This window comes from Vicugna pacos, chromosome 30 (genome assembly GCF_048564905.1).
Source record: "Vicugna pacos chromosome 30, VicPac4, whole genome shotgun sequence".
In the NCBI taxonomy this organism is placed as follows: Eukaryota; Metazoa; Chordata; class Mammalia; order Artiodactyla; family Camelidae; genus Vicugna; species Vicugna pacos.
Window position 1 is genome coordinate 22,303,705 of NC_133016.1, and position 13,796 is coordinate 22,317,500.

General features: G+C 38.8%; 1 protein-coding gene across 2 annotated transcripts in view; it reads right to left on the minus strand.

Moving 5' to 3' along the window:
- Nucleotides 1-13,796, minus strand: part of SKOR2 (SKI family transcriptional corepressor 2) — a 40,719-nt gene that overhangs the window by 18,406 nt on the left and 8,517 nt on the right. For both annotated transcript variants that reach the window (XR_012065780.1, XM_072952309.1), the window contains exons 5-6: nt 4,295-4,360; nt 3,816-3,914 (exon numbers count right to left, since the gene is read on the minus strand). Coding sequence is in view for 1 of the 2 variants with exons in the window: in XM_072952309.1 (XP_072808410.1) it covers nt 3,816-3,914; nt 4,295-4,360 (165 nt within the window). In the remaining variant the exon portion in view is untranslated. The remainder of the gene's footprint in view (nt 1-3,815; nt 3,915-4,294; nt 4,361-13,796) is intronic.

A 13,796-nucleotide genomic window follows, 5' to 3' on the forward strand; every position in this document is an offset into this window, starting at 1 on the left:
TATCAAAATCTAAAATCATGCCATGACCAAAATCTCCAAGTTAAGTTTTTCACAAGACCCCAGCCATCAGGTCTTCCCTGTCGGCATTCACTGGCCTTCCCACTCCATTTGCATCATACCTGCAAATCCAAGGACTCAACTCACGAGTCCTTGTTAATATCCCTTTATACAACAATTTTCAGTGATCCAATCTTATCCTGCATTGTCAGTTTGAATCTCTTCCAACATGACCCTGAAATTTATACCAACCATTGGCTGGGAGAATGTCATGTGTGGGTAGCAATAGGAGGCTCTTTCCTGAACTTATTTACGACACTGTAGGGGAGAGGAGGGTAGCACACGATTGTCATTGCAGAATGTGGGACCAGCTGTCCTGTTGTCATCTCAAAGTGACCTTGATAAAGGCGACGCTCCACCTCTTCTGTTTCCTCCAAACTCTTATTTCCACCCAATTCTCAATTACTTTTCTCTCGCCTTTCCTTAGGGTGCCTTCCCAATCTCTCTTCTCATCTCCTACTCAGTTGGTCAACTAAACGAATTGTCTCGTATCAAAACAAGTCGCACTGCCTCGTCCACTCTCTATGACTACAGCCCAGTAAAGCTCTAGAAATTCTAGTTTCTAATATCAGCTGCTTTACGACAAAGCCCTGCAGGACTCTAAGTATTACACTCAGAATTGGTAATAGTAGTGACAACTCACATAAACGCTTAATACGTTTAATGCTTTCTGCAGAGCAGTGAGGTAGGTAGCAGTTGTTGAAAAGGAAGTTAGGAAACTTGCCTAAGGTACTCAGTGGGGGAGTCAGTGCCCAAACCCAGAGTCCCCCACCCCCTTCCGGCTACTAACGTCCACGCTTGCCTGCCCCGCTGCCCTGCTGTTTTAGCTCCTGTCACCCTTCCTGTATTTCCCCATCAGGGTCTTGCAGCTCTGGAAGCCTCTGTCCTGGCAAATGGAGAAGTTGCTTATTCTTTTTCCTTCTCCCAGCCTCTGCCTCCAAAGCACGGAGAATTGCTTTCTTCTCCCCCATCCTTCCCTCCCTCCCCTTGGTTTCCTCTTTCTCCTTCCTCTAATCTTTATCCTCACTCTTCTGTGCCAAGGATCATTCCTGTGGTCCTTATTAACCCCCAGAACTACAACAAGAAGCCCAAGGGCAACTCAGAAGTCAGGACTCATTCTTTCCTAGAACTCAGTTCTAGGACTCTCTTCTCTTCCTGCTTCGTCAGCACCATCACCATCGCTGCAGACATCACTGAGCGCTGGTCCTGTGCTGGGGATGCACACAGACCTTCCTGGGGAGCCTCTTCCTACGGGACAGGAATGGTCTGGCCCATGTTACAGCTTCCAAGGTCTTACAACCAAGGAAGTAGCAGAGCCTCAAAATATGTCAGGTCTGGGGGGTTTTGAGCCTGGATTCCTAACTGTCACATGCCATAGCTTAGCCTAGCTCTCCCGTGTTCTAAGTGAACTGGATTTAAAGTGTCCTGGCCATGAGTCCACCTCTTGGTAAAAAGCTCTGGCAGGGGTTCCTCTCTGATGTGGCTTTACAAAGTTCCGTCCTCCCCCTTCCATCTGAGAGAAACTAAATCTGTCTGCCAGCCTCACAGCCTCTCACGTTTAGTTAACAAGCACATAATGGGCACTTGCTACTTTCATTGGTGTGAAATTAACTGCCTCTTTGCGGTGTGTCTAAACCGCGCATTATTCAAACTTGGGCACCCACCACTTCCTTGGTCAGTGGAGTACACTACAGATAAAAGAGAGGAAAACTTTTCTGTTGTTGGTTCATTGAAGTGTTTCTTATACATGGCCATCACAGAGGATTCATTTTCATTCACATCAAATGGATAAGTGATGGATCTGAATGGAAACCGGCCAGTTGCACTATAACATTCTAATATCTTAAAAATCAGAAACATGTATTTGTTGTATTGTAGAGTAATTAGCAAGAAAATGTATAAATTATTATAAATTACTTAATTCCTTACAATGCCTGATCAGCTTTTATTAATGGGATAAATTATGGCTATACTGGCTTTTCAGGGAGTTGGGTGGGCACTTCAGGGTCTCAGTAGGACTGGGATCCACTCTGCTAGATCTGCAAACTCAATTAATAGATTAACGTCAGCTTAGAGGGAACAAATCTCTCAGTGTCTGCTCACTGCCGCAAGGAACTGTGCAGTCTTTCTTAAGATGCCATTTTAGAAATTAGAGAATCCTGGATCCTCTGAAACCACCTGGTTTTTTAGGTTTCAAAGACATTTTTAACATGTTTCTCTTTTTCTGGAACTACAAATGTCATAATGACCTTAACACACTATCAAAAGCTAGTGGCCATTCTCCTCTCTTTGATCTTATTTTAAGCCTCAGCGGGCATCCACCAAATTCAAAATACTGAAGCAATGTGAGCTGCAAATCTCCTTTGTGGGTACTGACAGATCACAAACTTGGCCGACCTATTGCTCCTTGTGGCCAGAACTCTCTTCCATCATGAGTCCTCCTTATTTTTAACCCCTGCTAAGTGTTCTGGTGGGACTTAGTTTGACATGTTACCAGGAACACAGTACTATTCAAAAATGCTACCAAAGAGGGCATGTCTTTCCCCTGTGCTGATGATTACATTTGGGAAGTCCTGGTGAGTGCAGACCTTCATGCTCATACTATTAAACCTGCCACAATTACCAACAAATCTTTCTCCACGTGCTCGTTTATGAGTCTAGCACAGGAATTGCCAACACGAGTTTTGTGATGCTTGGATTAAAAAACAAAGGACACTGACATTCTAAAAAGGTGTTCCCCCACCCCCAAATTAATTTTAAATGTATATAATTTAAAATGTAAGTTAACATACTATTTTCTTTCCCACTTTCCTCTCTCTGGAGAAAGGAATATGACTAAACAAAACTCCAAAGAACTTGAAAAAGACTACTGTGAAATACCTGTCGAAATGTGATTCAGAACAGAACTGGTGATTTTTAGAAATCTGGACAACTTGTCACAAGTTCTTTCTGAAATTCCAGGACTCTGGGAGAAGAACCAACAGGTTTTAATGCTATAATATCTCTTGCCACCAAATTTGGAGTGGATTTTTAACATTAAATATGAGTGGAGAATTCAAAACTACTAAAATTATACTAATTTCAATTAACAAAATATGTGTACATTGAACTGTTAAATTTTAAATCTTCACATCTTAAGGACCACGCAGCTCCCTGGCAGTATCTGAGAATAGGAATTAATTGTTCTTTTGTTTTTCCTACCTTCAAAATTGTAGAATAGATAAACAAGATTATATTGTATAGCACAGGGAAATATACACAAAGTCTTATGGTAGCTCACAGAGAAAAAAAATGTGACAATGAGTGTGTATATGTCCATCTATGACTGAAAAATTGTGCTGAACAGTGGAATTTGACACAACATTGTAAAATGACTATAAATCAATGAAAAATGTTAAAACAAGAATAAAAATACCTATTTCTTTTGTTTAAAAAATATAATCTAAATATATTTGAATATTTAAATATATCTACATATTTAATGATACATTTGCATACACGTTTTAAGTATACACAATACATATGCACAGATACACATACAACAGTACGATCAATACCAAAAGATTCTTGTAAGAAATTTTATCTGTGAGCTGATTCAAAGCATAAATAATAGACTAAAATTTCCAAATACTTAAAGACCATGGGAAGACTGTGTGGTACTCTACACAATCACTTAATACTTAGAAACATATGCTGAAGCCAAATAATAGAAATGTTATCAAATCTCATAATGCAATGAAATAAAAGTGATTTCTTACTGAATACTGGGAAAGATGTATTTCCTTTTAACACTTGGAATTCTTGTTCTAGTCGCCTCCGTAAATCAATTTGTTCAAATAAAACCTTCTGAAGTTCTTCTAATAAAGAAAAAAAGAAGAGTCATTTTACTAATCTTTACAAATAACTCTCCAGAGAACTGTTATATATAGCAATTTATTATTAGAAGACAAAATATTTTACCAGTTTAGAAAGTGTTGCATAGACATAGGATAGATTTTGTGCAGAAATCCATGAATATAAATCAATGTAATATATTATTTTAAAGTATTATATTACAATGTCATGTATTGATTGATATGTATGCATTAATCTCAATTATATCCACCCAATGGTCCATATATTATTCATATGTTGCTTGTCAAGCTTAAAATATGGTGTAGAACAAAAATATCCTCCTATTATCTCTTTAGTCTTTTAAAGCTAAGAGCAGTTCTACAGAATTAAAACTTTTCTTTACCTTTCCCCATATTTTCTACATCCTTTTTGAGTGAATGGGGTGAATTCGTCTCTTGCGTGTGTTCACCTTTAAAAAAAAAAAGGAGAAAAAAATATTAGTTTTGTGTAGGCTATTTTCTGCAAGTTTTTATTTTCATTATCTTTTAATATCTACAAAAGAGTTTGTTTAATATAACTTCAAAGTGGAAGTCCTCGGAGTCAAATGCTGTCCTCATTTACTCGTGTATAATTCCCACAGAGGGGAACAACGAGGGGAAGATGAGGGCAGTCTTCCTAGACTGTGACGGCAGCTCCGTTGAAAGCAAATTTCCTGATGTCAGCCCTCCTCCCAGCCCTCACCACCACCCATCTTTTACAACGAAATTAATGGCCAGAATGGAAGAGAGGAGGTTGAACAATTGACATTTCTTGTAGAAACCTGATCAGAGTCCCTCTCCTTCCAGAAGCATCGAAGGCTGGTGTCAACAGGAAGGCCCCCAAGACTGGAAGCAAAAGCCTCCAGCCTTCCTGGGCCACCAAAATGTGGGGCGCTGAAAAAGAAGTGGGAGGAGGCTTTAGCTGTCCCTGGGAGAGAATTTATAAACCTGGAGTGGCTCCCTAATAATTGATAGTTGGTTAAAAAAGACATCAACCAAAAAGAGATCCGAAATAATTACGTTACTCTGTAACGTTCACATGCTTGCTGACGATGGTTCCTAACTACCTGTCTTTGACTACGTTGTGGGTAGGAGTTAGATGGTTGTTCTTACCTATTTTGCTTACGTGCTAACTTGAATGATGGCTAGCTAAGAAAATGAACATATTGACAGTCATAAATTGAGTCTATATAATCCAGAAAACATAAATAAACCAAAGAAATGTAATCATTCAGCTATCAGAATTTTCAAAAAATGTCAACTTGCTATTGGCAGTTACCTACATAATTCAAGTAAGCTTTCCACTTTCATCAAAAAAGATGTGGCTGTACAAACAAAGGTGCTCTGAGAAGGGTTCCTGGCTCCCTCTCCCACCCCTGCCCCCGCCCCAGGTTAGCTCTTCTGTGTCTTTGGTACTGTTTGCTTCTAGCCTTCAGAACCTACTAGGCAGCCAGCTACTTGGGAGGCAGGGGCTCTGTTTTTTTCTGTATGGCCAGTGCCTAGCGCAGTGCTGGACACACAGACTGGGTACTCAATAAAGTGTCTTTAGCTGTCACTGAAAGGGAGGGACCTTAGAAGGTCATAAATTCTAAATTATAGCACAGACCAGATGCATCACTTCAGTCCTCTTCTCACTATTTTTTCATTTCCCTTCCTCAGCAGGAAATGGAAAGTAATGGCCCTGGGCACTTGCAGGAATACTGGGGAATTTCACTGTCAAGGTAAAAATTTCTACAAAGAGGGAAACAGAATTTCCCAAAGCAGGAGCCTACAGTATCAAGGACAGACAGGAAAATCCTTAACATGATATTATAAACAGCAATCCTACAGTCTACCTGATGACTGTCAGAAGTATGTGTGTGCAGGTGTGCAAATGTGTGTGCATGTGAATTCATACATATGAATATTCCCAAGCATGTGCATAGTTACGGGAAGGCACTTCCTCTGGCTCCCCACCATTAGCACGCAATATCCAGGGCATCCTTGAGTTCCTTGATGGCAGTCATTTCCCGTACTATCTAGATCATATTTGCACACACTCATTCTCCCTCTCATCTTGGACATGACTTTTCTCTCAAGGCTTTTGCACATTAATGCCTTGGCTTTCTTCTCCATGTAATAATATAAGGAGGAAATACCTGTGAAGCATTTTAAATACAGACCTCAACGTAATTCCTATAAACTATCATTATCCAAAAGAAGAGTAACATGAAGGTTGATAACAAATCATAAACATATAAACCAAGAAAATGGTTATTTTTAAATGAAGCTAAATGCATATTATGGGCAGTTTGCCTATGTTTACTTTAGTCTCAGTTAACCAGTTAAATGTATAAATGTTTCATGCCCAGATATAATGTTGAGGTTGAACAAGAAAAGTCACATGCAAACATCTCCACATTTATCTACAGAGCATAATGAGATTTTATCATCCTACAACTTTCCCAACCACTCAAGACATGATTTAAATGAGATAGTTTGTTTCTGAATAGGCAACTCTAGGAGCTATTTCCTTGTCACATTATAGACCAGCTTCTTTTGGATCTACTAGTGTATTTTCTGGATTGTTTACCTTATATTACATTTCAACCAGATAATTAACTTTAACAATTAAAATGTAGTAGCATGGGGAACTATAGTCGATATCTTGTAGTAGCTTATGGTGAAAAAGAACATGAAAATGAACGTATGTATATTCATGTATGACTGAAGCATTGTGCTGCGCACCAGAAATTGACTATACTTCAACTAAAAAAACTATAATATGCAAAAATACATTTTTTCCTCTTTACAGTTAGGAGGTTTACCTAGATATGAAGCATTAAACAAATAGCAAGTGAATGAAAACTATATTAACCACAGGCGAATCTACTGATGACATTAATAATAAACTTTTCTTTTCCCCAGCTTTGTGGGGGTTTTATTAATATTTTATACCAGTGTCTATTTCAAACAGATATTTTGCCACAACTTCCCAGAAAAAGCTGCCAATTTTGAGCTTAGAAGATTCAAATGTCTCACTTACAAGGGGTTTTAAAAAGTGGATCACTGTTAGGTAGCTAAGGCGCACAGACGCTTCAGTTGCCTTTCGTGTGTCTTTTACTGGACTGTTGCCTTTTGTGTATTACTAATCTGCGAGAACCAGATTGTTAATGGTGGTTAAAAATGACCTCTGGGAGCCTGGATGTGTTTGTTCACTATTACGGCTAATGTTTTCCATCTGGTTAAAAAAAAAAAACGGGCAGTCTAATACTAGATTAAATACACGAGATTTAGTTGACAATGAGCTTCCCATCTTTATAAATATTCCATAAGGTTAAATGCATCTTACTTTTCTAAAATGAATGAATGGAGACATCCTAAAACTGAAATGTTTACTTTCCTTCTCATTATATTCCCCCTCTTAAAAAAAACAAAAAAACCCCAAAAAACGCCAGGGGCAGGGGGCATAGAGATCTTAATTGTGGATCTATAGGAGAGAAAATCAAAATGTGGAGAGAACATTTTTCTTGGAGGCCTGATCTAAAGTATATATTAAGTCAGACTGTAAGACAAAATAGTTGGGTGGCTTAAAGTTGGAGAGTGATGAAAAATTAGGGCCTAAAATGCATCTCGTGGACTGATGTGACGGGGAGCTGCTGCTCAGAGATGAGTCTACAGCAGTTCTCCACAAGTGCACGTTCGAGGGGCCAGTTAACTGTGACCTTCATTGTTGCCGTGAATCCTGCTCGTCCCAGGAGGATAGAGGCAGTGGGATGCCACATCAGAGAAACCACACCTTCGCTGAGTACAGCAGAGGCCAGAGAGCCTGGAGCCACATGGTTCCTGCTTCCCTTGTCTCTCCAGGGTCCTCCGGGACCAGGTGGTCCCGCACTCCGGTGAATGCTCCATCCCACCCTTGGTTCTACCCTCACAGAGCCATCAGAAACTGGAAGTGCAAGAGGGATCGCTGTGAGGATACATCACGACAACGCAGACACAAGCAGTAAACAGCAGATGAAGAGGAGGCTGGAGTATCCAAAGGAAAAAAACCCAAAACCCAAAGAAACAGCCAACAGATTCATTTGCACTATGTTTCAAGGCACAAGGGTAATTGCTTTCTCTTAAACATCACGGCACACTTCTGCTCAAGAAGTTTCAGTGGTTCTCCATGGTCTACACTGCAGAATCCATTCAATTCCTCCCCCTGGAGCCTCCACATTCTCCCGTAACCTTGTCCCCTCCGGCTGAGCCAACCTGTCAAGAAGCACGAACACTTTACCCAAGTCACGCCTTTACTTCTCACATCTGCTGGCTCTGCCTTATGCTGCTTCTCTTGTCTAAGGTGCCTCCCCTCCTCTCCCTGTGCAGCCAGAACCAGAATGCCACCCAAGTGGCACCTGCCTTTTCATAAAGCCTTTCCCAACTCCTGCAGATCTGTTCCTTCCTGGGCTGAAGTTCTAAGTCCTAATCATCTTCACTCTGCCAACTTGTACCCAGTACTCTAGCGTTTTACCTATGTTAGCCTGGTCTTCTCCAGCTAGAAAATCTGCTTTCTGAAGGCAGAAGAACCTGCCATATAGATAATCCCTGTCACCTCCACCCTAGGGAAGGGTACAGATAACACTCCACAAACACTCGTTGTGCTTCATTTAATCCAATTTTGTTTGTGAAAGAAATACAAACTAATGCTACTATAAATCCTCAATTGTCATAAGGTTTTTGAAGCACTAACTCATTCCTATGAATGAAAAAAGCACATTTTGATCCACTGTCTATTCTAAGACTCACCCTATATTCTCAGTTTACTGGGGAAGTTTGTGATGTTTCAATTTCTGTTCCCATCTGACATTTTGAAAATTTCTTTCAGAGACAAACAAAATCATAGCACTGGATATTAACCGAGACATCAAAGTACTAATTCACATACATGTCTGATGTGGCCTCCAATAGCAAAACTATCTTACGTATTTTTAAAACTCATTTAATTTTAAGAGCCACATGAAGAGTTCAGATGACCTGTTCTGTTAGTGGTCGTGAGATGGGAGGAAAAGCTGATTAAATATATACTACTGTTCTCAAGCTAAGCCTGAATTCAATAAATAAGATCATTTAAGTATTACATCCTGTCTGTGTACAGAGCATCTGAGCATATAGGGTACAATACAAAATGCCTGACATTTGGGTGAAGAGTAACAATTTGGGCATTCGCCCATCCCTTCCATGGAAACACCCTCTTTCCTCCTCCTTTCAACCCCACTCCATTTCCTACTCCTTATCTTGGCCGTCTCCCTTTTAAATTTTCCCTCTGAGCCTGCCACCAGCATTCAGGGGCACTACCCCAGCCAGCAGTCCCAGGGTCTAGCAAGTTGCTTGCCCTTGAAAGATCCTCTGTGTTCTCCCGGGATTCTTGTTGAAGACACTCGAAAAACATTTGGAGAAAATGCATTTCAGAAAATGCATACTGAAGGGTAAATTTGGTCAATGCAACTATCTTGGTTTACATGAGATACACATGCATGATAACATTTGGATGAATAAAACAATTCCAGATGTTTCCATCGTTCACGGGGACTTGGGTGCCACCACCCTGTGTGTTCTGGCGCAGGGGAGCAGACCCTGGCAGGGAAGGCACGATCTGCACACAAAGCCACAGTGTCTGCCCGCAGTCCCCAGGGCCCTGTCATGCCCTCAGGGCTGGGCTGAGGTCCTGCCCTCAGCACAGGGCCTTGGCGTCTGTTCAAGGAGAGAGACTGCATTTATAGACGTTGAACTCTCAAAGAAACACTGAATTTTAATCATTAATCTTAGTTTTATCATCGGGCTTTAAAATTCCTGGAATTGTTATTTTCTTTTTCCCTAGCAATCTATCTTAGAGGTACAATTTGGATGGGATCATAGTTAATCTACAGTTGATACAACGAGCACATTTGACACTGACCAAAATGGAGCACAATGTATGGTTTAGAGAGGTTTTAAAGAACACGTTGCGTTAAGGCATTAAAAAAATCAATTACACAGAAAGCAAGGTTAAGTAATTTTCTCCTCAATCAGTGGGACATGGACTTTTGCTAATTTCTTGGTGTTAAATTCTACATTAAACTCTTCCCTGTGACGTCTGGCCCTGTAGTGAGGTCACAGAACAGAAGAGAAAAGAAAATCAATACCACCGGGGAGGGTATGCTACAGAATAAACTAACTAAATATTATTAGCTAAAAAAAGGAACAAAAGTAAGATTAATATCGGTAGATTTAGTAAACTAAGAGCAAACTTCACAATTCATGATCAAAATTTATCGTGAGCTGCAAACACATTGCTTCTTGAATCAGTATATCAAATACAATCGTTAGTTCCTTTGGAATTCTCCTGAGTTTTAGACTGTGTTGTCAATTAATGCTATTTTTCTTTCCCGAGGAGTTTTTTATTGTCTCTGTCTCCTTGATTTTCCTATAAATTTTTAAAAATCACAAGAAGGAAAAGGTTTCCATAAAGAAAAACTCGTATCTGAAACATATGGATTATTTAGTTCTGAATACATCTATTTAAATATCTCAGTATTCATTGCTCATCAAAATGTCTGTAGGAATTTGGAGGTAGGAGGCTTATCAAATTTTACAGGTGGATAAACTGAGGCTCAAAAGAATTAAAAGGCTTACCCAAAGTCATCTAGTAAGTGAGAGAATTACAACTCAGATCTACTAGTCTGTGCTTTTTAGAATTTTTCCTCTTCTTTTTTTTTTTAAATCATAAGCATGTTCTAAAATAGAATGGAATAATAAATCAGAGTGCCTCATCCGCTATATATTCATGAGAAGTGTAACTGCTTCTCACCATTCTCAGAAATCTGTCCATAGCATATTAAGTACACCAGAGAATCATACCAGTGAAAATCAAATTGATTTTAAAACTCCTATACATATAACAAGATGCAGCCACGCTCCGAGTCCAATGGTGCTGGCGGTTCGACAATGAAAGGGATTGAAATCTGGGATGACTCCACTTCCCGTGATTTCCTTGACCTGCAGTGGCTTACAGCTGTCTCACCAGCTCAGCCCCCTGCATTCAATTTCAAATCACTTAACTTCACTAAAGTTATTCAAAACGGCTATGCAAAACCTTACTCTGGGATTGCAAGCAAAATGCTGTCATTTATATTTTTGAGTAGGTAATATTTTGACCAAACTACCATCCCCCTAAGTCAGTATCATTTGGCTTTAAAGCCATGGGTCTTATTTTAAAGGGACCTACAGGTAAAAGTTATACTGGCTTCTGGGGGATTTGGGCTGCTTAAAACTTTGTTTGGTCCCTCTAATTATAAAGAATATCATATAATATCGCTGTAAGGTTAATGACCACAAACATGGAGGTTTTAAAAAATCACTGAAAAACGTAATCTCTTTGGGGCAGGGTATAGCTCAAGTGTTAGAGCACATGCTCAGCATGCACAAGGTCCTAGGATCAATCCCCAATACCTCCTTCTAAAGATAAATAAGCCTAATTACTCCCCCCCTGCAAAAATAATAAAAAAAAGTAAAATATATATTTTAAAAAAATGTAATCTCTTTGAAATTGCTGAGAATTAACAGTTACCAATAAGACTGAAAGGTTGAAGGATGGCCAAACTTAAAATGATGAACTAAAAAAATGAACTGGGATTGAGTATTCTTGCTAAACTGAAATTGTATAAGGGAACAATTAAAGCAAGTATCTACCATTTAAAGAAGAGTCTGTGTTTTCACTTGTTTAGAGAAGGGTCACAGAAATTTCCTGATAAACTACATTTATGATTGTCATGGGACTGAAAAATTCACATAAAAATAAAAAATTCCATACTTATTATGCAGTTTGAAAAGACATTTCATTCTTCTATGTTATACTGCATACGGAGAGAAATAAAATACTAATATTTTCCAATAAGATGACTGAATTAAACACTGGCTAAAGAGACATATGGTTATAACCCTTCTTGGACATTATATTGTGTAGACTGCTATTATAGGATTCACACTGCATTACAGCTTATCTGTCCCCTCTTTTTGATTGGAAGCAATCTGAGAGCAGGGACTGGTGTTAATTTTATCTCTAAACTCTAAACCAGAGTCTAGCACACAGTAGGCATTCTGAAGTATTTAGGGGAGTAATTGAGTAAATAAATGCATGAATGCTATCAAGCGCACATGGAAGTTAATAGCTGTTGTTACATGGGGAGAAATAACTCCATTAACAAGCATGGTGTTCTGGATAAAGCATTCCACTGCTACCACTCCAAAGCAGTTAATCACAAGTCTTCGTAATCTCTTTGGCGCATCTGGATTTTTGACACTTGGCTAAATGAGTGGATTCCTGGAGTCTGACCACAAGTAAATACATTAATACCAAAAGATAGGCCAATTAGCTGACCATTTTGGAAACTTCTCAAATGTATATTCCAGTGTGAAGACTCTACCAGCAAGGACACCTGAAGGTACAGTAAATCCTACAACAACCCAAACTCCTTAACACTTCCTGGTGTTTAAAACATTCTCTCTCCGGGCTCAGCAAAGGAATCATGAGGATGAAATTCTTGTGACCCAAGATTCCGAGATAAATTGAGCAAAATATATTCTTCACCCAAACATTTGTTCATTTCAACAGTATCTTTTCATCCCTTCCACATCTCACCTGCCCCCCATTCAATACAGGATAATAATATCGTATAACCTACTAGCTACATACTTCCCTGGATAATGTGAGAATGAAATTGTAACATGGAAAATCAATGTGGAACAAGATTCTCCGGGAGTCTGTATCAAATTAATTAATGTGAGGGAGGGATTAGTAATATATCAATAGTATGTCTAGGTGTTATTACCAACGTAACTATTGACCGCACTGCGCTGAGCTCCAGGCACCGTGGAAATGTCATGCGAACACCGATCCTGACTGTACTTTTTCTTACTTCCTTTTGGCATTTGTATTTCCATCTGAACATCAAACAACAGTGGATTCTGTGATTTTTGACCTACTCTGGCCATCATCCTGGGGGTTCTAATGACTTTTCAGGGTTTACTGAACTTACTAAATGGGGGGGAACCAAGCCCCTTTCAAGGACAGGAGAAACTTGTTTTCCAATGGAACTAGCACAGCCAATTCAAATCAGAGGAAGACAAAGAAGAGAAATGCAGTTTCTAACAAATCTACAGACACTATTATTGTACACAAAGTGAATATAACTCGTTAAAGGCATCAGTATGTTCTCATACATTTAGATTTCTAATGGGTATACACATTTGTTGAAATAGTAACTTAAAATTATTATAAGAATTATGAATACTAGCTGTTAAATGCAAAGAAGAAAATTAGACTTCCTAAAAAGATGATTTCAGATTGTGAAATTTGGATTTCCTCCTTAAATCTATGGAAACTATTTTAAATTTAACAATTTAAACATCAAATTATCCCATAGTTTTGTACAAATCATTGATACTGCTTGAAAAACTATGTACATTTTGTATCTTTCATGGAATATTTACAAAAATTTTTTAATTGTTTTAAAATATGCACCGAAACAGAGTAAGAGTTTAACACAAGGAGATTTCTGATGATTTATGGTTTAATGAAATGAAGTGTGAGATCTGGTGTGAATTATTCTCTCAATGTGTTGTTTTATATTAAATATATGTATACTATAATTTGAACTTTGATAGCACCAATAATCAACTCCAAAATAAAAGCCTCCAAACCTGCCAAACTTAGGTAGTCAAAAATGACCTTAAAATTCATGCATATGAATTACAAAGAACTAATTTTAACAAGTAACATGAAATTAAAACCTGTCTTTAGTAAATGAAAAGTGGGGGCCATATCGTGCCTCTAAATGGGTTACATGCAAGTTTTCCTATTTTATT